At 49.0% G+C, this 24,630-nt stretch overlaps 1 protein-coding gene across 1 annotated transcript in view; it reads left to right on the top strand.

Annotated features, from left to right (window-relative positions):
• LOC101414346 (BOS complex subunit NOMO1) overlaps positions 1-24,630 on the top strand; it is a 55,373-nt gene that overhangs the window by 12,800 nt on the left and 17,943 nt on the right. The window contains exons 6-18 of the mRNA XM_004471884.5: positions 1,484-1,556; positions 4,119-4,271; positions 4,812-4,949; positions 5,248-5,337; positions 8,847-8,952; positions 9,375-9,525; positions 13,312-13,486; positions 14,970-15,111; positions 16,184-16,315; positions 17,346-17,482; positions 19,053-19,140; positions 21,828-21,891; positions 22,441-22,536. Coding sequence (XP_004471941.2) covers positions 1,484-1,556; positions 4,119-4,271; positions 4,812-4,949; positions 5,248-5,337; positions 8,847-8,952; positions 9,375-9,525; positions 13,312-13,486; positions 14,970-15,111; positions 16,184-16,315; positions 17,346-17,482; positions 19,053-19,140; positions 21,828-21,891; positions 22,441-22,536 — 1,545 coding nt within the window. The remainder of the gene's footprint in view (positions 1-1,483; positions 1,557-4,118; positions 4,272-4,811; positions 4,950-5,247; positions 5,338-8,846; positions 8,953-9,374; positions 9,526-13,311; positions 13,487-14,969; positions 15,112-16,183; positions 16,316-17,345; positions 17,483-19,052; positions 19,141-21,827; positions 21,892-22,440; positions 22,537-24,630) is intronic.

Raw genomic sequence — 24,630 nt, 5'->3', positions numbered from 1 at the left:
TACCATGGTACCTACTTCATGAGATTATTGGGAAGATTAAGTTAATGTATATTCTATATTAACTGCCTGGCTCTTAGCAAGTGCCTAATAAATGAGAGCTCAGTATAGGCTAGCTCAGTTACTTTTAAAAGTCATTTTGTCACTATTACATCAAAAGTGCTTTGTATTGGAGCTATAATGATTATTTAATTAACTTTATAGAGTCAGAACACTTTAAACAGATTTGTATATTTGAGTTGTAAATGTTAATAGATGTGCCAAGATTAATATCAGAAAACATTCAGATTATCATTAACTATTTTAATATACAAAACTGATTGAATTGCAAATTAAAAGTCAGTAATGAATCTGTCGGTAAATCATTCAATTACTGTTTTTATCATTATTGAAATTATTCTTCATTTTTGAAATAACATTTACTTCTGTTAGATCGATGCCTCGCCAGCGCTGGTCTCTCCAAAGGGATATGGAGCCTAACTTTTCTCTAGGCTCGTGGTTTGCTGTTGACCTTGTTGGTAAAAGGGACTGAACTTTCTGAATCTCTTTCATCTACAATTAGAGTAACTTACAGAACTGGGATATTCTGGAAAGGAAAGAGAAGCTAAGTCTTAATAAGACTTAATCCAGTGGCAATTTCTGTTTTATTAGAAGAAAGTGATTCCCAAATCCTAATCTAGTTATCACAGGCAGTACTTAGTATACTAAAATACCACTGTGAAGAAGAAACAAAGTAATCTTTGTAGTTTATTTCCCCAGAATCAGCCCTCTAATTGTTAGATTCTTAGCAAATTGAAAGGGTTCGGCGTGTCAGGATCTTGGTGCAAGCATTTCCAGCCTTCGACCAGAGCCTCACTCTGGGCTGGTTTTGCCCACAGCTGCTAGAACTGTCTTCATCGGGTACTGATTTTGCCACCGTTGCTTTGAGCAAAAGCCCAGAAAGGCTTATATTTGCTTCTGAGAGCAGATGTAACTCGTTTGCATTGGAGTCAAAGCTTTTGTCCTTTATCCTACACGGATCGCCAGCATCATCTTCTGCAAGCATCCTCCTCCTCGGCCAGTCTGACCTGCACGCTGTCCCTTACCCCCGCCTCCTCCTTCCCCACTTCTGTTCCTCTGGACACGTTGCTTCCCTTTTCCTTGCCTCTTCATGCTGATGACCCCTGTCAAACCCTGTCGAAAATTCTGTGACTGTTCCCTGCTAAACCTCTACAACTGGTTTTATGCCAGAAATCCTTGCAGTCGAGGGGAGAAATAAACCCTCTGTATTAGCACCTGGAGCACCCATCCTTGCACACAGTGAGTGCTCAGCGCGGTTTGATGAGGAGTTGTAGGCAAAGGATAGAATTTCATTCATTCTCATTTCACCACCTGACGGCAAGTTTGTGATCATTCAGATGTCATTTTCTTGTACTGCCAATACTAGTCAAAATCAGAAATACTCTGGTTGTTTGGAGAAAGTTAAGTGGTATTTTGTATTTCTTAGGTTTGCATTTTTTAAAGTTCTTCCTGGAGATTATGAAATCATTGCAACTCATCCAACCTGGGCATTGAAAGAGGTGAGTGTTTCAGCCACGGCTAGAGCTGTGCCAGCAATGTGCTAGTCTGGGGACAAATGTAGGGGCTTTCAGTGTAGGGTCTGAAATGAGTTTGTGGTTTTTCAGAATTAGATAAAGAAACAATTTTACTATCATTGGGGATGCTGATTAGTTTGCTGATATTTATGGGGTAAAACATCTCGTTGAAACAGATGCTGCTTATGTTGGTTTCAGCTTTAGGTGACAATGTAGTCTTCCTGCTGTGAAGCAGGTCTGGTTTTAACTGTAACTATTTTAAGCTAAATCAACACCAGAAGGACCTGATGAGATTCATTTGTTGTTCTTTTTCCAGTCTGAAGCAGAAAATTCTATAAAGATACTAATCATTCTAGAAACGGTTGTATATTACATGTGCCCGGGGAGAAATGTGTAAGAATGTTTATCGCAGCTTTGTTTGTAATAGCAAAATATTGTAAACAACCTAAATGCCCATTAAGAGGAGAACGGAATATGATTTCCTCGCACAGTAGAATTCTATACGTCAGTAGTAATGAATGAACCACAGCTACATGTATCAGTGTGACTGCATTTAAAAACTAAAATCAAAAGAAAAAAGCAAATTGCTGAAGGATAAGGAAATAGGCTATACACATTACATTCATAATAATGCTGTTGACGCATAGATCCATTCATATGTAGCTGTGCAGGGAAATGGCCAACCCCCTGTTCATAAGAGTACGGATGCCCGTGGATGGCGAGAGCCAGGGGACTTGGGGCTCCACGGGGTGCGCTTCCACTCATTTCTTTAGCTGGCTAGAGGGTGTACAGGATTCTGTATATCTTTTTGTTTGGCTGAAATAATTTTTAATAAAAGACAAAAAAGGAAGAAACAAACTAGGTAAGGTTTTGAAATTGCAGAAAGCAAAATTCTCAGTTATTGAAATCCGACTTACAGGAAGCTTTGACATGTTAGCTTTTACATTCGGGTCGAGGCCATGTCTCATTCTTTCTGAAGAAGCTTCAGGGCCAGCGTTTTGGTTTTTACTCAAGAGGTTGTATTTACTTACAATCAGTGGTGCATCTCACACCAGGATTTGCTTAGTGTCTGTGACTTTTGATTTTCAGGCTTTTTTCTCGTCGGGGCAATATTTTAAAATGTTTTATTTAAAACGCAACAGCTTACACATTTTTACTAGAGGACCATGGAAGGTTTACATTGTATATTAATTGTATGCATAAAAGAAGTTGAATTAGTGAATTTAAAATGGTGTGTTATAAAAGTAAATCACGGGGAGCGGCTGTGGCTCAATCAGTTGGGCTCCCGTCTAGCATATGGGAGGGCCTTGGTTCACGTCCTGGGGTCTCCTTGTGAAGGCAGGCTCGCCTGCACGCTGCGGAGTGCCACCCAGCCCCACTCAGCAAGGGGACGCAGCAAAAAAGGGAGACAAGCAGAAACACAGAAGAGCATGGAGCAAGTGGACACAGAGAGCAGACAGCAGACAGCAAGCAAGCCACAAGGGGGGGGGAAATAAAAATAAATACAGACACAGAAGAACGCACAGCAAATGGACACAGAGCAGACAGCATGCAAAAAACCACAAGGCGGGGATTAAAAAAAAAAGTAAATCACACTGTTAGAAGTCAGGACAGTGACGACCTTTGGGGGGGACAGTGATGGACTCAAGTGTGAGGGGGCCTCTGGGGTGCTCGTACCGTTCTGTTTCTGGGTGCTGGTTACGTCTTGTGTTCAGCTTGTGAACATCACTGCACCATATACGTAGGGTGTGTGCGCTTTTCTGCCTGTAATTTATCTTTTTTTTTTTTTTTAAAGATTTTATTTATTTATTTAATCCCCCCCCCCCCCCCCGTTGTCTGTTCTCTGTGTCTATTTTGCTGCGTCTTATTGTCTTGTTTCTTTGTCCGCTTCTGTTGTCGTCAGCGGCACGGGAAGTGTGGGCGGCGCCATTCCTGGGCAGGCTGCACTTTCTTTCGCACTGGGCGGCTCTCCTTATGGGTGCACTCCTTGCGCGTGGGGCTCCCCTACGTGGGGGACACCCCTGCGTGGCACGGCACTCCTTGCGCGCATCAGCACTGAGCATGGGCCAGCTCCACACGGGTCAAGGAGGCCCGGGGCTTGAACCGCGGACCTCCCATGTGGTAGACGGACGCCCTAACCACTGGGCCAAGTCTGTTTCCTGTAATTTATCTTTAACATAAAGTTAAAACACATGTGTAACTATTCTGTTAAACAGGGAAAAAAAGAAAACAGGCTCATTTAAAAAAATTGGAACTTACAGAAGAGTGTGAAGGATTAGAAACAAAGTTAGAAAATTTGGAAGGTGGAAAGGCATAAAAGAGGTAGTATCTCACCACATAGAGGAAATCATGGTTGATTTCCATGTTGCCAGGTTCCTTTTCACTTAATTTTGAGTCCTAAAAAAAACTAGTTGGGATCTCATTATATAGGCAATTTTATATCTCCCTTTTCTCCCAGGTACCCTGTTGGCTGAAGCCTGCCTTCATGTTGTTAAACACTAGGCAAGTAGTTTCTTTTTTGGAAAGATGAGGTCTTGTCTTTCTCAGGCCAGCACCACCGTGCGAGTGACCAACTCCAACGCCAACGCGGCCGGCCCTCTCGTCGTCGCTGGCTACAACGTGTCCGGCTCTGTCCGAAGTGACGGGGAGCCCATGAAAGGGGTCAAGTTCCTTCTTTTTTCTTCTTTGGTAACTAAAGAGGTAAGGGAAGAAAAGTGAAGAACAGAAGAGGTTGTGTGTGTGCGTGTGTGCGCACATAAACTGAGAAGGCGCTGCTCGAGTGTAAGTGCAGGTCAAGGTGGAGTTAGCCTGAACCTTTGCGGTCATTGTGTCTCGGCTGGCTCGCGAGAAGTTGAGTGATGGGCCCTGGGAGGCAGTGGAATTCAGTGGAAAGTGCTCAGCCTTTGCCGCCAGGCAGGCCTGGGGCTCAAACCCCAGCTCTGTCTCCTGCTGGCTCTGTGGCCTTGTGCCGGTCCCTTGGCCCTCCTGAGCCTCCGTGTCCTCTGGAGGGTGGCTAGCCCATTGTAAGGAAGGGCAGATGTCGTTTTTCCCAAGAGGCCTGCCAGTGTTTCACTTTTCAACTTGATTGTAAATAATTTTGTTCCCTTGGTCTTGTGACCAAGATTTCAGAAATCTGTGCTCTGTGACATCAAACTTATAAAAGTTTTCCACTGGTGTGACTGTTGGATGATCGTCAGAACATGTCAGTGAAAAAGAAAGCCTTTGTTTTTCCTGGCATAGGACGTCCTGGGCTGCAACGTTTCCCCAGTGCCTGGCTTCCAGCCCCGAGACCAGAGTCTGGTGTACTTGTGCTACGTGGTCTCCAAGGAAGATGGCTCGTTCTCCTTCTATTCCTTGCCAAGTGGGGCCTACACTGTGGTGAGTGAAACAGGTCCCTGTTCCAGTTATCTTTGGGACTCTTAGGACACGGCGTTGAAGGCACAAATGACCTGCAGTTCTGGGAATATTCTGTTGAATGATTGCTTAAGATAAGACCCCGACCCCTCCCCTCAGCCACAGCTGCAAAAAAAAAAAAAAAATTGGCAGCCGTTATGGCTAATGGGGTGCCTGGGCCTCCCTGGGCTCCTTGTCATTTGTGGGCTGCCAGGTGGGGCATTAGCATTGATGACCAAATCATGATATTAGCTCTTGGTAATTAATAGACGCTTCCTTCCAGATTCCATTCTACCGAGGGGAGAGGATTACTTTTGACGTGGCTCCTTCCAGACTTGACTTTACAGTGGAACATGACAGCTTGAAAATTGAGGTAAGATCTCCCTGGCTTCTGGGGGGGACAGGTGTTGCAAACAAGTTTTAAAAAAAATCAGTATTTTATCTAGAAGAGCTGTGGGGAAAAAATGGACTCTTGTATTGTATCCAGGTTTAGCCTGTGGTTCACTCGATACCTCACCTCCCTTACATCGTTTCTTCATCGCTGGAGAATTAGGTCCTGGTTCTGTCTTCTTCATTCACGAGGTCTATTTGCTGAATACCTGTGATGTATGTGCCACGTGCTCTTCTAGGGCAGGGGGGACAGCAGTGACCAAAGAGGCAGGCAGTCCTGTCCTTGTGGAACTCATGTCTAATGGGACGGAAGAGGACAATGGCCTCATAGATAAGTAAGTTAGAAAGTATATCAGAAGATGAAAAATAAAGTAAGGAAGGAGACGATGAGATTCCCGGGGTGTCCCGGGCCTGGCCTCATGGTGGAGGCGACCTGTGAGCAACGACCTGACGGGAAGAGGGGTGAACTGCGCTCAGGTCTGTGAGAAGCGTGCGCCGGGTGGGAGATGGCAAGTGCAAAGGCCCTGAGGTAGAGAGACTGGAGAGGGCTGAGCCAGGGGGAGAAGGAGGAGCAGAGAAGGTCCGAGAGGCGAGGGACCAGATGGCGCAGGCCTGGGGGACCACGCTGTCTATGGCGCTGACTGAGAATAGGTACCACTGGAGGTTCCTGAGCAGGGGAGGCGCGTGGTCTGACTGGGTTTTTAAAAGGCTCCCTTTGGCCGTTGTGTTGAAATGTGTTTGTGGAGACAAGCGGGAAGGGGGTGGGGATCAGACAGGAGGCTGCGGCAATAGTCGAGAGCTGGCAGAGCTCCGACCAGGTGGTCGGAGCGGACGGAGGACGATGGGACCTCAAAAACATGGTAAAATAAACCCGAAAATCTGTGGCAAATGTGTTTCTCATCACATTTGTGCTGTCTGTAATTACAGAAGTGCAAAATGGTTACTGCAGAAAATTTGCTAGATGGAGCAAATCCCCAAAGAAAATAAAAGACTTTCATAAACGGACCCCCCTGGTGTTCGAGTTATTGAAAAAATGATATATATATATTTTTTAAAAAGATTTATTTATTTATTTAATTTCCCCCCCCTCCCCTGGTTGTCTGTTCTTGGTGTCTATTTGCTGCGTCTTGCTTCTTTGTCCGCTTCTGTTGTCATCAGCGGCACGGGAAGTGTGGGCGGCGCCATTCCTGGGCAGGCTGCTCTTTCTTTTCACGCTGGGCGGCTCTCCTCACGGGCGCACTCCTTGCGCGTGGGGCTCCCCCACGCGGCGGACACCCTTGCGTGGCATGGCACTCCTTGCGCGCATCAGCACTGCGCATGGCCAGCTCCACACGGGTCAAGGAGGCCCGGGGATTGAACCGCGGGCCTCCCATATGGTAGACGGACGCCCTAACCACTGGGCCAAAGTCCATTTCCCAAAAAATGATATTTTAATCATTTTCTCTTAATGTTAAATTTAAAAATCGTGTGTTAAAGTGGCTTAAACTGGTGGTGCTCGCTTTCGGGTCACGTGCACAGTGGGATGTCGGCGCTGCTCCTCAGGGTTCGGTTAAGTGTTTGAGTGTTGTGCTGTGTGCTGGGGGGCGGGGGATGAAGCCCTTGCTTGCTCCGGGGGGGCTTGCAGAAAAGGAGGGAGTGGATTTGTGGGGAGAGACGTTCCCAGGTGACAGCCAAGTCTACGTTTTTAAACAGAAAATGAGCATTTCAGGGAGAGAGAGCGTGAGCCTGTAAGTTCTGTGAGGTCAGGAACTGCTTGTCTATATTCCTAACGTGATTTAGTGCCTACTGATTGTTGAGTGAATATGTGAATTAAGTAGTGAATGAATGGCTTGCACAAACCATGTTTTTTGAAAGGGTCCAGAGCAACTTCCTGAAGAAGGAAGCCGTTGTAGTTTTATAAAGCACTAATTCCAGTGCTGTTGCATAGTGTCTGCATTTGTTCATTCATTCATGAACCATTTATTGAGTACCAACTGTGTATCAGGTGATTAAGACAGAAAAAAAGGCCCCTATCTTCATGGAACTTAAATTCTAGTGGGAGGGAGACAGACTATAAATAAGAACTGGAAGCGGACTTGCCCCAGTGGTTAGGGCGTCCGTCTACCACATGGGAGGTCCATGGTTCAAACCCCGGGCCTCCTTGACCCGTGTGGAGCTGGCCCATGCGCAGCGCTGATAATGTGCAAGGAGTGCCGCGCCACACAGGGGTGTCCCCGCGTAGGGGAGCCCCACGCTCAAGGAGTGCGCCCCATAAGGAGAGCCGCCCAGTGTGAAAGGAAGTGCAGCCTGCCCAGGAATGGTGCCACACACCCAGAGAGCTGACGCAGCAAGATGACGCCAAAAAAGAAACACAGATTCCCGTGCCGCTGACAACAACAGAAGCGGACAAAGAGGAGGACACAGCAAATAGAGAACAAACAACCGGGGTAGAGGGGAGAGGGAGAAATAAATAAGTAAATCTTTAAAAATAAAAAAGAACTCAAACAAGGTACTGGTAAATCTGATGAAGAGAATAAAATAGGGTAGTGTGCTAGACCATGCCTGGGCAGGGGCTGCTTGAGGTGGGGTAGTCAGGGAGAGCTTCTTGGAGGTGGGGGCAGTCTGAGCCGAGCCCTGAGGGCCGAGAAGAAGTGGCTTCCTCCAGAGGCTCTCCAGATGTGGGAGAAGAGTGATCCGGGCTGAGGGAGCAGCTGGCATGAAGCCTCCACGCACGGAAGGCCTGTGGGGTACTCGAAATTGGAGGCCGGGACTGGGTGCAGCGGCCACTGAGAACGCCAAGGCCCGGCGCTCAGCAGCGAGTGGGGCGGGGCCCACAGCAGCCCCTTCCAAGGCCGTGTGGCGAGAGCAGAGACCGAGGTGGAGTGGGGGGCTCCAGGTGGAGTTTCCAGCCCTCCCCAGGCTGCGGCAGGGGAGCAGGCAGCGGGGAGGGGCCTGCGGGACCCTGCAGGGTGGAGCCCACTGGACTGGTGGGCTGGTGGGGAGGCAGGTCTAGCGACTCAGGGATTTGAGCGCGGGGGCCGGAGGGCAGCGTGGCTGACCGAGGGGGAGTCCAGACGGGAGGAGGACAAGAAGGGAGCAAGCCCAGCCAGCAGTCTCAAACTTGGGAAGTGAGACTACCGATCCTGTTCATTGAATTGTTCAACACGATCCTTGTCCCGGGAATACGACCAAGACGATCTCACTTGAGCTGCAGTCTCGACGACCAAGACGATCTCACTTGAGCTGCAGTCTCGGTGCCATTTGGGAGGGCAGAACGTGCTAATGGAGCATGTGCTTCGTGACTAGGGGTCTTCAGGGGGCTCTCCCGGGGCCATGGCATTTCCGCTGAGCCCTGAAGGACGTTTAGGGGTTGGTGGGTGCAGGGGTGAGGGGAGGGTGCTGCACTGTGGGCGCAGCCCGCGTGGGAGGGCAGTGAGTGAGGGTGCCGTGGCGTGGGGAAGGCTATTGCGGCTCAACCAGGGGAGAACCTTCTCCCTGTTCTTCACATTCCAGCCCGTGTTCCATGTCATGGGATTCTCTGTCACTGGCAAGGTCTTGAACGGACCTGAGGGAGAAGGTGTTCCGGAGGCCGTCGTCACTCTGAATAATCGCATCAAAGGTGGGCAGGCTGACTGGCTCCCGGGACTCCCAGCCCAGGCTACTTCTTGATCCCGGAGAAAAATGGAAAGGAAGCGAGTCTTGTCTTTTTCTCTTTTTTTTCTCCCCCTCTGAGATGGCTCCCTCTTCTGTTTGGTGTTTTTTGCTCGTTGTTTGCACGCATTTGCACTCATTGTCTCCTTGTTGTTTTTGCTTGTTGTTTTTGGCTCATCTGTTTTTTCTTTAGGAGGCACTGGGAACCGAATCCAGGACCTCCTGTGGGGGAGGCGGATGCTCAACTGCTTGAATCACATCCACTTCCCAAAACAAAAGTCTTAATGACCCCTGAGCACGTGCCAGGTTTTGGCTCACATTCTCTCGCCGATCCTTAGGGTTAGGCAGTTGTATGGGTTCATCTTTTATCTGCTTGTCTTCGCTTTACAGTCAAAACAAAAGCTGACGGCTCCTTCCGCCTGGAGAACATCACCACGGGGACCTACACCATCCATGCCCAGAAGGAGCACCTCTACTTTGAAACTGTTACCATCAAGATTGCACCCAACACGCCGCAGCTGGCTGACATCATCGCAACAGGGTAAGGCCGAGGTGCTTGGCTTTGGACTCGCCGGTGGTCCGTGACCCGAGGGGGCGTTTTGCAGCTCAAGCCAGTGCAGAACCATCAATCTAATGATGGGCTCTTCTGCCAGCAGTCAGCATCCAGCCGCTCCTTTAGACTGTTAGTCGCTCAGTGTCCCCGCGGAAGGCGGCCGTGTGTGCTAAGGAGAGCTCCCTGGCTTCTCAGCTAGGATGGGTCTGTAAAGGCATGCCTGGCTTTGCATCTGTGGGCACTTTCTTCACTTTTTCCTCGAGGACCTTTGAAGATGATGCAGTTGGTCGAGAAAGTTGGTTGTAAGATGCTTTGGGTCTTTTTCATCAGTCTTCCTGCTTTTAACTATGCACAGTAATCATATAGAGGGGCCGGCCGGGGCTGGAAGTGGCCAAGTTACGTCATGTGGAGCAAAACTGTGCAGTGCAGGGAAGCAGGCCTTGGACCCTGCTGCAGGGGGATGCAGCCTCCTTCCTTTTGGGCAACTGTGGGTGCTCACCTACAAGGAGAGGTGCAGGTTCTCCCCGACAGGCTGGCACGAGCAGCGGCGTCTAGTCTCCAGGCAGCACCGTGCAGATGGGAGCGTTGAGCTTGGTGTTGATGGAACAGGAGAAGGAAAGCGTGGAGGCTGGGATGCCTGGAGGGGCCGATCTCAGAAGGCCACACTGGATTGGAGGGCAGGGCTCTCCCCTCTCAGGGGCCAGCGGCTGGGGAATGGTTCTGAGCATTGAGGCAGCCCGCTTAGACGCTCGTTTTCAGTAGGGCACTCGGGGGGCCCAGACCAGGGCTCAGGAGGCTGCAGAGTCTCAGGGGAGGGCTGGAGGAGCTTGGAAACGTGTTTAGGGGTTCAAGGCAGTGGGGCTTGGTGTAGAGTTCGATTTAGGATGGGGGTAGGGAGAGTCAAGGTTGGTTTCTGGCTTCCCAGCTCGAGTGGCAGGAGGGCTGTGGGTGCCATCGGCTGTGGATGAGCAGCAGAACCAGAGAGGGGACGGGGGCTCGGGGACCTGCAGGGATCGAGGTGTCTGGGGCCACCAGCTGGAGCTCCCAAGCTGGGCTGTACGTCCTGACGATTTGGCCACACGTGGCAGCCAGAACCTTGTGTACACAGGAGCAGGTAGAATTGGAAAAACAGGAGGCTCAGGCCAGAATGCCAGCATTTAGGGGCGGCCTGAGGAGAGCCGAGGCTGTGGGGTCACAGGAGCTAAGGATGGAAGGTTTAGCCTGAGGTAGAGCCTGACAAGCTGCCATCTGCCGGGGAGGCCCAGGGAGCTGAGCCCTGGGAGCAGTCCGTGGCCTGGTCACTGAATCAGTGAACCAAACCGACACCCTGTGCAGCTTCTGTTTTACTGGGGAGACAGAAAACAAGGAAACTGGTGATGCGAGGTTATGGTCAGCACCGTGCAGGGGTGCCCTGGGATGCCCGTACTTACTTTGGGAGCTAAGGAAGGCGTCTCTGGGTTGCGGAGCCCTTGTCAAAGTTAGCCGAGTCGAGAACTTTCCGGGCAGAGGCAGCAGCATGTTCAGAGGCCCAGAGGGGACGAGAAGAACTAGAAGCCTGTGTGGCTGGAGGCCGCTGGGAGGGTGGGGAGACGGGAAGGTATGGGCCGTGTAGCTGTGCGGGGAGATGGAATTGAATCACTGATGCCGTGGAAACCCGTTGGGTTAGCGGGCAAGTGAGACAGGTCAGGTTAATTGAAGAAGTTGTTTTCCTGGCTGCCGTGTAGAGAATGAATTAGAGAGGGACCAGAGGATTGTGGGGGGACCAGGAGGCTGTGGCCGTTGTCTGGAGGAGATGGGGTCGAGGTGGGGACCAGGTGCCAGCAGGGCAGGGAGCCGGAAGGAGAAGGACTCAGTAGATGCTTTAGAGTAAGATTCAACGGGCCTTGGCGACATGGAGTCCAGGTTTCTTGTTTGAGCAGGTAGGGCACTGGAGAAGGTGCCATCTTCTTCTATGTGGACTATCAGGGCCAAAGAAATAGAGTCTAACCAAGTGACACTTGTGGAGCATCTTGGAAACAATCCACCATTTTCCTTTTGGACCAGCAGAGTATATCTGCCTTTTAATTCATTGGTCTTTCTTACTTCTCTTAAAAAAAAAGTCTTCCAATCGATCTTAAAAGCAAACTCATTGACATCTCTCAAAATGGCTATGAGGATAGTTATCTCAGTGTACATCAAAGTTACCAATTTCTATCCATAAATGTACCAAATCCTAACAACATAATTCATTGATATTTATCAGATTTTAAAGACTTCATTATAAAAGAACTTCTCCTAAACTGATGAGCGTTTGAGGTTTGGGGCAACTGTGTATATAAAAATAGACACTTCTCACCAGTTTAGAATATGAGCTATGTTATGGTAGAAATATTTAAAATTTAGGGAGGCAAAGAGCTTCAACTGGGAACAAATAACGTGATGCTCCCCTCGACATGTCTACAAATCAAGGAAATGTGGAAGGTCCTTCAGAGTAATTCCACCAATATCCATCTCCTTCCTATGCTTTTCTCTGGAAAGTGCTCCCTTTGGGAAGGTGAGAACGAAAATGCATGCCTTTTAATTAGACCAGGGGTCAGCAGACATTTTCTGAGAAAGGTCAGAGAATAAATAGCTTAGGTTTCATGTGCCATGAGGCCTGGTGCTGACTCCTCAGCGCTGTCCTTGTGGTGTGAAAGCTCCTTAGACAGTCCGTAAATAGTCCGTAAATGATGAGCACGGCTGGCTGCCAGCTCAACTGTATTGATAGACACTGAAATTTGAATTTCTTGTAATTTTCATAACTTGCCCGTGGTTGGCCGACCCCTCTTCTGGGCTGAGCTCTGTGGCTGGGCCTCGTTACTCTTCTCTAAAGAAAGGGCTGCATTTAATTTATCCCCTGACTTCAAATTCCACTCCTTTGCTGTTCCCTGGGCTATATTTTATTTGAGGGAGAGTGGGTATTCCAACTTTAAGTGTACCCCATCATTGTCAGAATCCAGCGTTCATTATTATCTTTCTGTCAGAAACAACCTCTGATTTTTATCTAAGATTATTCTTTACCATTAGAAAACATAAGCTTTAGCTGAAGGAACCGTCGTGGGCCCCAGCTGTGGTAGGTTGTTACCCTTTAGCGCACCAGCTGCTGGAAGCAGAGCGCGGGGCTCCCGGGCGCTGGCCTTTGGCGTCTACCCCGGCAATGGCTGTACTCCCCATGTCCTGGAGGTAGGCTTCACGGCACGTGTTCCCCTAATAGGGTTTTTCAATTATAATTTTTTTTCTGTGGCCCTTCACTCCTACAGAGTTCAATTGTAGCTTTGTGGGTTTTTTTTTTCACGTAATTACTTTTTTCTGTTCAGATCTCTTAGGTTGCTTTTATCTGTGCGTCCCATAGAACCAAGAGTGAGGAAGGCGTCTGCTGGCCCTGCCTTCTTTCCTTTGGCAGCGCACAGCCCTGCATTTAAGGACTGGCCTTCACAGTCCGAGGCAGCTCCGCTCTGAACAGTCCGATTACCTGAAACATTTTTATTGTCTACAGGCTTTCTGACAATTGCCAGATGTCACCCGCCACACACAGCACCACCTTGGGTCCCCACTCTGCCTTTTCCCTTATGCCAAGAAAGAGCCAGTCTTCATTCTGAAGGAGGGGCTTTTAAAAACTTGAGTCACTTGGGCCGCATTTCTGACTGTCCTTTGAGATTAGCCTAGTTTCTGGAACGAGGGCTGGAAGAGGGGTTTGTGTTTCGGTTGATAAGAGCCTTCTCCGTTTGCTGGAATGAATGATTGTCTTTTGGGCAGGTTCAGTGTCTGTGGTCAGATCTCCATCGTCCGCTTCCCTGACACAACCAAGCAGATGAGCAAATACAAAGTGGTCCTGTCATCTCAAGACAAGGACAAGTCTTTGGTCACCGTGGAGTCGGATGCTCATGGATCATTCTGTTTTAAAGCAAAACCAGGGACCTACAGTGTCCAGGTATGAGGAGAATTTTGTTTTCTTTAAAACATCTGAGAAAAGCAATGCTTTTTAAATAAAAGGGTTATTTTAGCTAAAATGGAATGGAGAAAGGAGCATTTCAAGTCACATCTTATACTGGAAGTTTTTTTGTTGTTGCGGTGGTGGTTCTTTTGTTTTTTTGAGGTACCGGGGCTGGGGACCGAACCCCCAGACCTTGTATGTGGGAAGCCGGGGCTCAGCCGCTGAGCCACACCACCTCCCATCAGGTCACAACTTGCTTTGAAGTCTTTGCATTCCCGCCTGTCACAGTTAGAGCAGACAGGCAGCCAGTTCAAAACCGACGGGAGTGACGGGAGCGGCCTCTCTCTTTCTAGTCAAGATGCTTATTAGGGGTTAGTATCTGGCTGCCAGTCACACCTCTGCCTTCTGAAGCGTCTGTCTGCTGTAGAATATTCATGAATCCAAAAGATAAAAATAAACTCTCTATTACTGACAGCTCAATTATACCCGAAGTACTTCGGGACCCGAGGCCAAATCGCAGCTCCCCATTGTCTGCCTGGCCCCGGCGTGTAGACAGCTGGCAGGCACGGCCTGCTTTCCCCCAGGAAGACAGGAAGCCGGGAGCCGCTGGCCTGGGGCCTCACCACAAGGGTGCATGCCTGGGCACGGGGGCCAGGAGGGAAGAGTCGAGAAGGATCCAGAGGTCGCCCGCTTTGCCTTTCCAGTGCAGTGGGCCTGCCCGGCAAGGCCTGGCCTCAGGCTCTCACCCACCCATCTGGCTGCTGCTCCTCCTCCGTGGAAGGCAGGGAAGGGGAGGGGCGGGAGGCAGGTAGACCCCACTAATGCGCCCTCTCCTGGAGGGACACGGAAGGAGGGAGAACAGTGTCTCCCTTCCACCAGACAGTGGTGCGTGGGCTGACGGCTGTCTTTACTAGACAGCCAGCTTCTCGCCATATTGGCCACATTGACAAGCCTTTCGGAAGCACGATGAGGGACTTTGCCAAGGAAGAGCAATTCTCTTACGAAATCGTTACCAGGGTTAAATCGGTGACGATTGCCCCTTCCCCAAACTCTCTCCTTACCCTGGAAGAGGCACGCAGAAGAAAATGGCTAAATTCCACTAATGAGTCATCCATGTGGTGTTGACAAGCTCACAGCTTATATGACGAGTGGCCTAAAGCCAGGACAGAGCCCTGGGATGGAGTGTGGTTTCCAGCCAGTGTCCAGGCAACCGGTGCCAGCCTTGTGTGCCCACGTGACCTCCGTCCGACAGCTTTCGCATATACCCACGGGTTGGGTGAAGGCTGGCTTCTGATGTCTGATTAGAAATGCGTTTTCGTCACACAGGCTGCGTGCTGATACGTTGTGATTCTAAAACTAGGCTTAGAAATGAACCTTTGCCCTTGAAAATATACTTAGCGTTGGGCCCAGGCGAATGTTCCGGCAGACCAGGGAGCAGCAGCCCACGCGCAGCCGCTGACGCCCTTGCCTGTGTTCCCAGGTGACGGTTCCCGAGGCGGAGGCCAGAGCGGGGCTGGCGCTGAAACCCCCGGCGTTTCCGCTCACTGTGACCGACAGGCCTGTGATGGATGTGGCCTTTGTGCAATTCTTGGCATCAGTGTCTGGGAAAGTCTCTTGTTTGGGTAAGATGTCCATTGAAAGCAAGAGCAGATTGTTTCAAAGCTGTTGGCGGGGAGGGGTGGGATTTTGGTGAACTTTCCCTCACGGGGTAGCATTAAGGAAGAAGAATGCAGAAAGTCTTCCCAGGGAGGGGGCTTTTCTTTTTGGAGTTACCAGGGGTTGTTGAGCTCAGGACCTGTGCACGTGAGGCAGGCGCTCAACCACCGAGTTACACCTGCCTGGTCAGGGAGTGGTTTTTGAGAGGCCATACTGCGTCCAGTTCTTCCTCAGTAATATCCACAGAGAGCACAGGAGTATTTCTGCTTTGGAATGCCTGTGTTCCTCCTCCATTTCCACTTGACTCTCCAAGGAAGATGGAAGCGGCTCAGGCTTCAGTCCCAGCTCTGTTACTGCCAGCTAAGAGACTGAAAACCTTTTACTTGCCCCCAGCCTCCATTTTTGTTCTATAAAATGGAATCCTTCCCCTCAAGAGACTTAAGTGTAAGCCTGTCAGGAGGCAGTGTGGCACAGTGGTGAAGAGCATAGACTCTGGAACCAGATTCCATGGGCTTGGCTCCTTGCTGTGTGACCCGGGGCAAGGTCCTTAACCTCTCCATGCCCCTAGTCCCTCGTCTGCGATGCGGGGACTAGTCCCTCCCTCACAGGGTGGTTGTGAGGACGCGATGCGTTAGTGTGTGCATAGCCTTTAGAACGGTACCCAGGACACGGCAAGAGCCAGATTACCTTCACCCTCAGCAGTAGCATCAGACAGGAAACAGCCCTGCGCCTCGCCTGGTGCGAAGTGCTACAGATGTTTCTTCACCTTTCCTCCGACTCTTGACGGGCTCCCCCACCCCACCCACGTCTCCCTTAGCAGCTGCTCCCTCCGTGGTGCTTTCCCTTTCTCCTCTGGCGCCCACCGGGGGTTCCTAAAGGAGGGGCCGCTGTGGGCGCTGCGGCCTTCCCGGTCCCGTCCTGCTGACGTGCCAGCAGGGGGCTTGTTGGGTCGCGTCGCTGCACGGTAGGTCAGGAAGGGTTCCGACGTGCGCCTCTGGCTCGCCGGGCGCCAGACAACGCCCCGTCTCTTCTCTGCAGACACCTGTGGTGACCTGCTGGTGTCCCTGCAGTCCCTGAGCCGCCAGGGTGAGAAGCGGAGCCTCCAGCTCTCCAGCAAGGCCAACTCGATGACTTTCACCTTCGACAGCGTGCTCCCGGGAAAATACAAACGTAAGACCGAGTGCTGCACCGCGGGGCCCTCCCACTTCCCGGCTTTCTAAACCCTCTAACCCCCTGCGCTCGGAACGGCAGCACAGCGCTCCTGCGGCTGCCGACTCTTCTTTGCCCTTGACTGGAGTGTGCATTATTTAGCTTTGGGCCATTGTGCGAGAGCTCTGTGAACTAATTGCCATCTTATCAGGGCAACCCACATGCTTTTTTTCATTGGGGCAAGTACCCTGACTCAGCCATTTTATTTCTAAATGCCAGAAAAGAAAGGGAAATAATTCAGCTGAGGTGCTCTGCCACTTAGCTGTGTGACCGAGCCAGGCTCCTTGACCTCTGTAAGACTCAGTTTCCTCATGTGCAAACTAGAAGTTGTAGAACCTTTCTAAGAATGTAAGACTAAATGAAATAAAATTGGGAAAGGGCCTTGTACAGTGCCTGGGTGGTAGTAGTTGCTGGCATGTGTTCATTCCCTTTTCCCTGCCCTTCTTTGCCTGCCTGCCTTTTCAAAAACCAGGTGGCACTGTAAGTAACTTGAAAAGTAGACTACTTTTTTCCGGGGATTTTATCTTTCGTGTTTCAGGTGTTGGTGCACTGTGACTCGAGGACTAACTGCATCTTTTTATAAAGTTTTATTGGAATACAGCCATGCCCATTTATTTACTTATCATCTGTGGCTGCTTGTTCACTTCAACAGCAGAGTCGAATAGTCAAAGCCACGTGGCCCACAAAACGGAAAATTTTTCCTTTCTGGCCGCTTTCAGAAAAATTTTGCTGATCTCTAAATATCTTACTCCATTATAGCTGATCTTTTAGCCCTAACTGAATCTCTATTTGGTGGTTTTAATGGCCATTCATTTCAGTTTTCTTCAGCAGTTACTTATTCTAAACACTGCTCTGTCTCGTCTCTTTATCTATCACTGATCGATGGATCGATACCGCTTTATTAGTTAATTCAGTATTATTTTCCCTGGTGGTATGGAGAGAAGGTGGCGCGCTGTGCCCACGTGTCTTTGTTGTGTGCTTGCTTTCCCAGTAAGCATCGTGCACGAGGATTGGTGCTGGAAGAACAAGAGCCTGGAAGTGGAAGTTCTGGAAGACGACGTGTCAGCGGTTGAGTTTAGGCAGACGGGCTACATGCTGCGGTGCTCTCTCTCTCACGCAATCACTCTGGTATGTGTGGCCTGTGAAGAGTCTCTTATTTGGACGAACACTAGTCTTGTGGGATACAAGGACGAGCATACCAAGAATTTAGAACCATAGTCAAGTCCGATTTTCTCTTCCGCCCCTCAGTGTGCCCACCAATTATAGAAAGCATAATCAGGAAGCATTTCAAGTCCCCTAGTGGAAAGACATTTATTGAGGAGACTTGCTTGTCCTGACCCCACCGGAAATCCCAACTTTGAATGGCAGTTTGGGCAAGCTGTTCATAGGCATAGCATGCTGGTTTCAGTGCCTTGGGCAAGTTCAGTGGATACGTTCAAACCTCGGCTTTGTTGTCATAAATTGGGATTGTGATACTCACATAATACAGTGAGGTTCAAGTAAAATTTCCTTGGCATGCAGTAGGTGGTATATAATGGCTCTTATCAACAGGTACAGATGAGTAAGTTTTTCTGGTGGCTTTTTTCATATGCAGAGAAAAGAGCTGTTAAACAGGTCCCCTGCCCTTGTCACCTGTCGTTTCTGCAGCCTTGTAGGCGCACAGCGATGGGTTTCAGGAAGGCAGCCCCTTCTGGATCCTCTCCTGAGTTGCATATAACCTTTTGAGGTCCAGCATTGGGGGTGTCACTGCCAGGTCCCAGTGGAGAAGCTGAGGCCCATGGCAATGAAGCACCTGCTTATGTGTGACCCCAGAGGAGCTGGAAGCTGGTGTTTCCACTGTCAGTCTCCTGCTGCAGCCACTTAGCAGCAAACTCTCAGCAAACAGCTTTATTACTGGAGATGGGTTCATTAATATCCAGTCAAGAAACTTACTGCAGGAGTTAATACCCAGTTGAAAATAAGTGGTAGACGTTCAGGCGACCTTTGCTTTCCTTAGAACCCTCCGGGAGGTGTCCGTTTCCCTTGAAGTAAGAGCTGTATTCCTTCACCTTGGCCTGCAGGACCCTCGCCTAGCTCCCTCCTACCTTCCACCATTCTCTGCCTAGCTCACTGTGCTCTGGGCGCGCTAATCTTGTACCCTGCCCCGGGCCTTTGCACGTGCTCTCCTCTGCGTGGAAGGCTACATCGTCTCCAAAAGTGCATGGCCACTGGTTTTCTTTGGTCATTCACGCCTCAGCCCCAATGTCGCCAGCTCAGGAGAGGCCTGTCCCAAGCCCAGCAAGCTAAAGGAGCCTCCCTCGGTGATCACGCTTCCCCCTGCGTCCCGTTTTTCTTCTTCACAGCTCTGTTACCCACCAGCTGACTTCTACTCATCCACCTGTCGATGTGTTGCATTCCTGTCTTCCCAGTGTAGAATGTGAGCTCTCCCACCAAGAACAAGGGCCATGTCAGTCCCTCCCAAGGCCCAGCGCTGTGCCTGCCACATAGCAGGTGCTCAATAAATATTAGCTGAGTGAAGGAAAAAAGAGCATGTTTTCTTGTTGGAAATTTTGGAAGGTTTTTAATTTTCCTGTGGCACCCAAGTGCTCGAATGATTAATGGGCAAAACAGATGACTGGTTCGGAAACAGAAATATTATTAATCATCTTGGTGTCTCCGTCTCCCCCAGTAAGTCATTGTATTGGCTTTGGTCCCCTAGGAGTTTTATCAGGATGGAAATGGACCTGAGAACGTGGGGATTTATAACCTCTCCAAAGGAGTCAACCGATTCTGCCTGTCCAAGCCTGGTAAGTTTGGAAGGATTGATGTGCTACCAGTTAGAAAAATGGGAAAGCACCCGAGGATGGCTGTAAAGGCATTTCTCTACTTTGGTTCTGTTTGTATCAAGCTATTAATTTTCGGCTGGGTGGAGGGTACTCTTGTTCTCCTCCCTCCCCGGGAGGGAGCAGCATTCTTACCCGGAGAGGAAGAGCCGGCCACGGGAACGTGTGCTCCTGGTGTCTGGGGTTTGAGTTGGGTAGAGAGCACTGGGCCCTTTCTCCTCTACAAATAGGATACCACTGGCCAGTGACTGTGCTCCTATGGGTGAGCGCTTTAAAATGAATTGGACCATCTCCCCCATTGCTTAAACTCCTTCTGTGACTGCACTCCTCCTTTTTCAACATCTTTATCCAGGTATAATTTACATACCATGAAGTTCACCCGTTTTCAATGTACAATGCAATGATTTTTAGCACATTTACCATGTTGTGCAACCATTATTCCGATCCAGTTTTAGAGTGTTTCCGTCATCTCAGTAAGATCCTTCGTGCCTGTCGATGGTTAACACCCGTTCCCAGCACCAGGCAGCCACTGCTCTGCTTTCTTGTTGTCTCTAAAGATTTGCCTTTTCTGGACATTCATATAAATGAAATCATACCATATGTCCTCATTTGTCTGGAATCCTTCGCTTAGCATCATGTCTTTGAAATTCAGTCTTTTTCCTTTTTTTTCCTTTTGTATGAATGTACCCTGTTTGTTTATCAATCCACCAGTTAGTGGACCTCTGGGTTGGGCCATTATGAATAATGAATGTTCGCTGCTGCAAACATTCATGTAAAGTTTTTGTAAGGACATATGTTTTCATTTTTCTTGGGCATAGATCCAGGAGTGGAATTGCTAGGGAATATGATACCTTTACATTTAACTTCTAAGAAATTGCCAAGTTGTTATCCAAAGAGGCTGCACCAGTATGCATTCCCATCCGCAATGCATGAGAGCTCCTGTTTCTCCACATCCTTGCCAACACTTAATTTTGTGTGTTTTTGATTATCCCATCCTGGTGGGCGGGAAGTAGTTTTATTTTGCCTTTCCCTAGTGACTAATCCAGTGGCTTCTCTTAGTTTTCAAGGTCAAATACAAAATCTTCACCTGATCTTGAGATTCCATAATATCATCTAGCACCTGCCTGCTCTTTAGTGTCTTATCCTGTCACTCTGCCATTCCCGCTAGTCTGCCTTTTTGTTAACTTCCCTCTCAGGGCGTTTACTTGTTTATCAGTTAAGATGCCTTTGCTTGCAAGTAACAAAACCCATACAACAGTGGCACCAACAGCTGGGGGTGTGTTTGGCTCGATAAGCAGTCTGGAAGTGCGTGGCTACCAGTGGCTTTATCAGCTGGTGGATGTTGGGGCTGATGTTGTTGGGATTCTTTGGGCCTTTTCCTCGTGTGTTTGTTTTATGTTTGCAAGATGGCAAACCTATGTTTAAGGCAGGAAGGCGAGGAGAGGGATGGGCAGAAGTCCTGTGCCCCTTCTCCAGTAAACCTCTATGGCTTCTTGGCCGGAACCACTCCTAGCTGCAAGGGAGGCTGGCGCAGTTGGCTGCTGTGTTAGAGGCTGAGCACTCAGCTGCCCTAGGCCTAACCAGGGTCTGTTAGCAGTGGAGGGAGGGCAGGTGCTGGGGAAGCAGATGCAGAGGCTGTTCTTGCTTCCGTGCTTCTCCCTTCTCGCACCCTCTCTCCTCCCAGCTTGTACGTTCTTATCCTTTCCATTTAGGTCTCTTCCATTTTACACTTTCTCACTTCACTCCATTCTTTTCCCTTACTACACTCATCATAATTCGCACTTAGGTGTTTGTTGAATGCTTCTTGCTTGTGTCAGGATCATTCTCTCTCTCTCTTTATCTCTTGAGCTCCATGAGGCAGGGGTCATACCTATTGTGCTCCCTGCTGTGTACCAGGATCTAGCACAATACCTGGCCATATTAGGTGCTCTGTTGATGTTTGTTGAATGAATGATCAAACAACATGAATAGAGAAACAATCGTTTTTCTAGTGATAACTGCACTGGGGCTTGCTCACTGTGATGAAAATAACAGGGGCAGTTTGAACTATTTTCAGATTTTTGTAACAAGTGTGGCCAAATTTTGGTTAATGATCATTTGGGGAGGATAAGTTGTTACACTCTGCTTCTTTCTGAAATGGACTGTACTCCTCTGGAAAATGATGAAATATGCCTCTAATCTGCAGGTTACCACTAGACTAATTGTTGTGAAAGTGTTTTTTATGCGTTTATGTAATAATTTTAGAGATGTTTATAGAAAAGCATTTAGGCTGTGGTTATCTTCTGGATCTTTAACAGAATCTTTTAAGTGGAAAGTTTTTTCTATCCAATTTGCAGTAGAAACGGACTTTTCTTATGCATGTTTTTGCCAGCTTGGTGTGTGCAGATTAAACTCTTTTGAGCTTTTAAGTTATGGGAAATGAGAAACCTTTGCTTGTGAGTGGGCTGCTAAATGGATAGGGTCATCAGGAAGAAGGCGTTGTAGGCAGACGGAAAAGATGTCTGCCTGGCGTGCCTCTGTCTGCTATCGCAAATCTGCCATCCTTTGGGAGTCTTCAAATGGAAGGGGCTGCCTTCGACTTTCCAGTGCTGGAATTGCTCTGCATGAGAGACACCATTCTCTGAAAATTACTTTTGATTTCCTGTCTGTAGGTGTGTACAAAGTGACCCCGCGCTCCTGCCACCGGTTTGAGCAAGCTTTCTACACCTACGACACGTAAGCCTGGCTTGGTTATTAAAGACCCGGTGGCGTCTGTGTATATTTTGTGGAGGAGGGTGACTATGTACCTTTTCTCTGTTTTATTTTTTTCTGAGAACAAAAAGAATTTTCTGTTTTTCTCAGGAAGAAGTAAGATTGGGCATTAAGAAGGATTTCTAGATAAGGGTTTTAAGACACTTGGATAAATTACTGAGCAGATGGAGATGGGCTATCTACCCTGAGAATTTCGTAAACCCAGGATAGAAGCTTGTGTTTTTGAAGTGGCCTAAATATAATCTTGGTTAAATTTCACTGATGGGATTTTCGCAAGCTTGTGTCTGCCACTTTTATATTTTTACAGATGTTGGCGGGTTTAACTGGGAATCGGACGTGTACAGTTTCGGAATAGAGAATTAGTTTACACTTTAAAATATGTGGGTGTATCTCAGGAGCTATTTTATCCCATGTAAAAGCACTTCCACATGGAATGTTTCAGGATCAGGTGGTTGTCCCGCAGGCTGTGCGGTCGTGTTGCTAGTGCTTGCCTCTCCACTTCCTGGTTTATAGGTCTTCACCCAGTATCCTGACGCTGACAGCCATCCGCCACCACGTCCTCGGAGCCATCACCACTGACAAAATGATGGATGTCACTGTGACTATCAAGTAATACGCGTGGGCTGGGGTGGGAGAGTGAGTGGCCAGGTGTGGGGAGAGCTCCAGTAGAGGCTCTGAAAATTATTTTTGATTCATATCTCTTTAAGTATTTACAAACGGCCTTCCCTCGCTTATATTTATATGACACACCCGTAAATTCACAAGCATCTCCATCCTTTTCTTTTATGAGAATTAACTGTGGATGAAGAAGAGCCATCAAACAGCCTTTTCGGTGTCTTAAATTTCTGTTTGAACTCTTGACACTTCCTATCTTTGCTAAGGAAAACAAACCAAGCAATCCTTGGTGACTGTTCAATGTATTTCAAGTGTTTAAGCAAATTCAAAAGAATTTCCTTCAGACCTTTTCTTTAAAAGGTCTTGAGATGGCATCTGCTCTACCAGGGGTCAGGGGAGAGACAGTGTTTGAAAGACATTCCCTCCCCTAGGGCCAGGGTCATGCGACTGTCGCCTCTGAGTGAAAGTGAATGTGTGCAGTGTGGGGAGGTGACGTGCACCTGTCGCGTGTTCATCCGACACCCCAGCTGAGATGTCAGCAGTGTGACCCTCTTGGTTAAGTAGAATGAAAATCTGAGTGACTTTCTCCCTCCTCACTTCAGTCGAAGGGTTGCCTTTCTGGGCTGTGTTTCCATCTTTCCATCTGCTCTCTGTTCGTCTCTCTGTCCATGCAGAAAATTTGTACTGAGACTCTTTAGGGTCCATGGGGGGGCAGACAGTAGCCCACGAGTCACTGGCAGCGCTGCAGCAGCACGGCTGCTCTATGGAATCGGGGGTGGCCCCAGCGTTGGCTCGGGACCTGGTTCAGGGGGTTGCCGCTCACCCAGACACCCAGTGCTCAGGGGCAGCGGCTTGGTGATGTCTGGTGTGGGCCAGGCCCTGGGCCCGGGGCTGGAGCCACGCCTTCTGCCTCCTGCTTGGAAGTGATGAATTCCTGGGATGTCTGGAGGGCCAGAGTCTTACCAGTGGTGACTCCATATTACCTTTCAGTCGCTAGTAAATTCACTTTTGTAAATACAGAAGGTGTTTTTTTAAAATTTTTGTTATGGTAATGTATATACAATGTAACATTTCCCACTTCACTTTCAAGCATACAGTTTAGTGGTGAATTGCATTTACAGTATTGTACTACCATCACCACCATCCATTACCAAAACTTTTCCATCATGCCAAACAAACTCTACTTGTTTCTTTTCCCTCCCCCCCTCGCATTTGTAGGTTTACAGAAAAAAACATGCGGAAAGTAGAGAGTTCCTCGTTGTTTCTTGACTCTTTACTCTCTCGCACCCCTTTTCCCGTCAATCCGTCAGTGAGCCCTTGGCTGTACAATCAGATCCATCCTAACGCAGTCCCTCCCCAGCGCTGCCTTTACCGTGTTTGGTCTGGGCCGCAGTCGCCTCTTGCCTGGCTCACTGCAGCGGCTTCCTAACTGGCCTTCCTGCTAGGGCCATTGCTTCACTGCAGTGTGTTCTCCCTGGGGCAGCCAGAGTGATCCTTTTCTAGTAGAGATCCTGTCATTCTTCTACTCAAACCTGCGGCTTTCCTTCCCACTCAGAGTCGACTGACGCCCGAGGCCCAGCCCAAGGTCTGCAGACCTCCAGCGGGCACCTACGACCTCTGCCCAGCGGGACTCTTCTCAGGTCCCCACTCCGGGCTGCAGGGCCGAGTGAGCGCCCTCTGCAGGGGCTTTGCCCTCAGAACCCCCTTGCCTGGGACTCTCTTCATCCAGAGAGCTGCGTGACTTGCTCTTTCCCTTCATTCCTGGCTTTGCTCAGATGTCACTTTCTCAGGGGCCTTGGCTGAGCCCCTCATCTAAAATACAGACCTAGTGCCCCGTCACTCTCTGCTCAACCCTGCTTAATTTCTCTTCCTTGTCTGCCGCTTCCCACTAACACGTGGATTCCGCTGAACACTTAACTGATGAGCGAGTGAGCGAGTGAATGAATGGACAGAAGGCGCTGGCTGTGGACAGAGCTCCACGTACCACATGAAAACTGATGCAGGTTTGCACCCCGTCAGCACAAAGTCAAGGGATATTTTCTTCCATCTCAGATTGGCCAGGTCTACATTCTACAACCACTAAGAACT

The sequence above is a fragment of the Dasypus novemcinctus genome, chromosome 23 (genome assembly GCF_030445035.2).
Source record: "Dasypus novemcinctus isolate mDasNov1 chromosome 23, mDasNov1.1.hap2, whole genome shotgun sequence".
Classification (NCBI taxonomy): Eukaryota; Metazoa; Chordata; class Mammalia; order Cingulata; family Dasypodidae; genus Dasypus; species Dasypus novemcinctus.
Note: the sequence above shows the minus strand (reverse complement) of the source record. Positions and strands in the feature narration are given on the sequence as shown.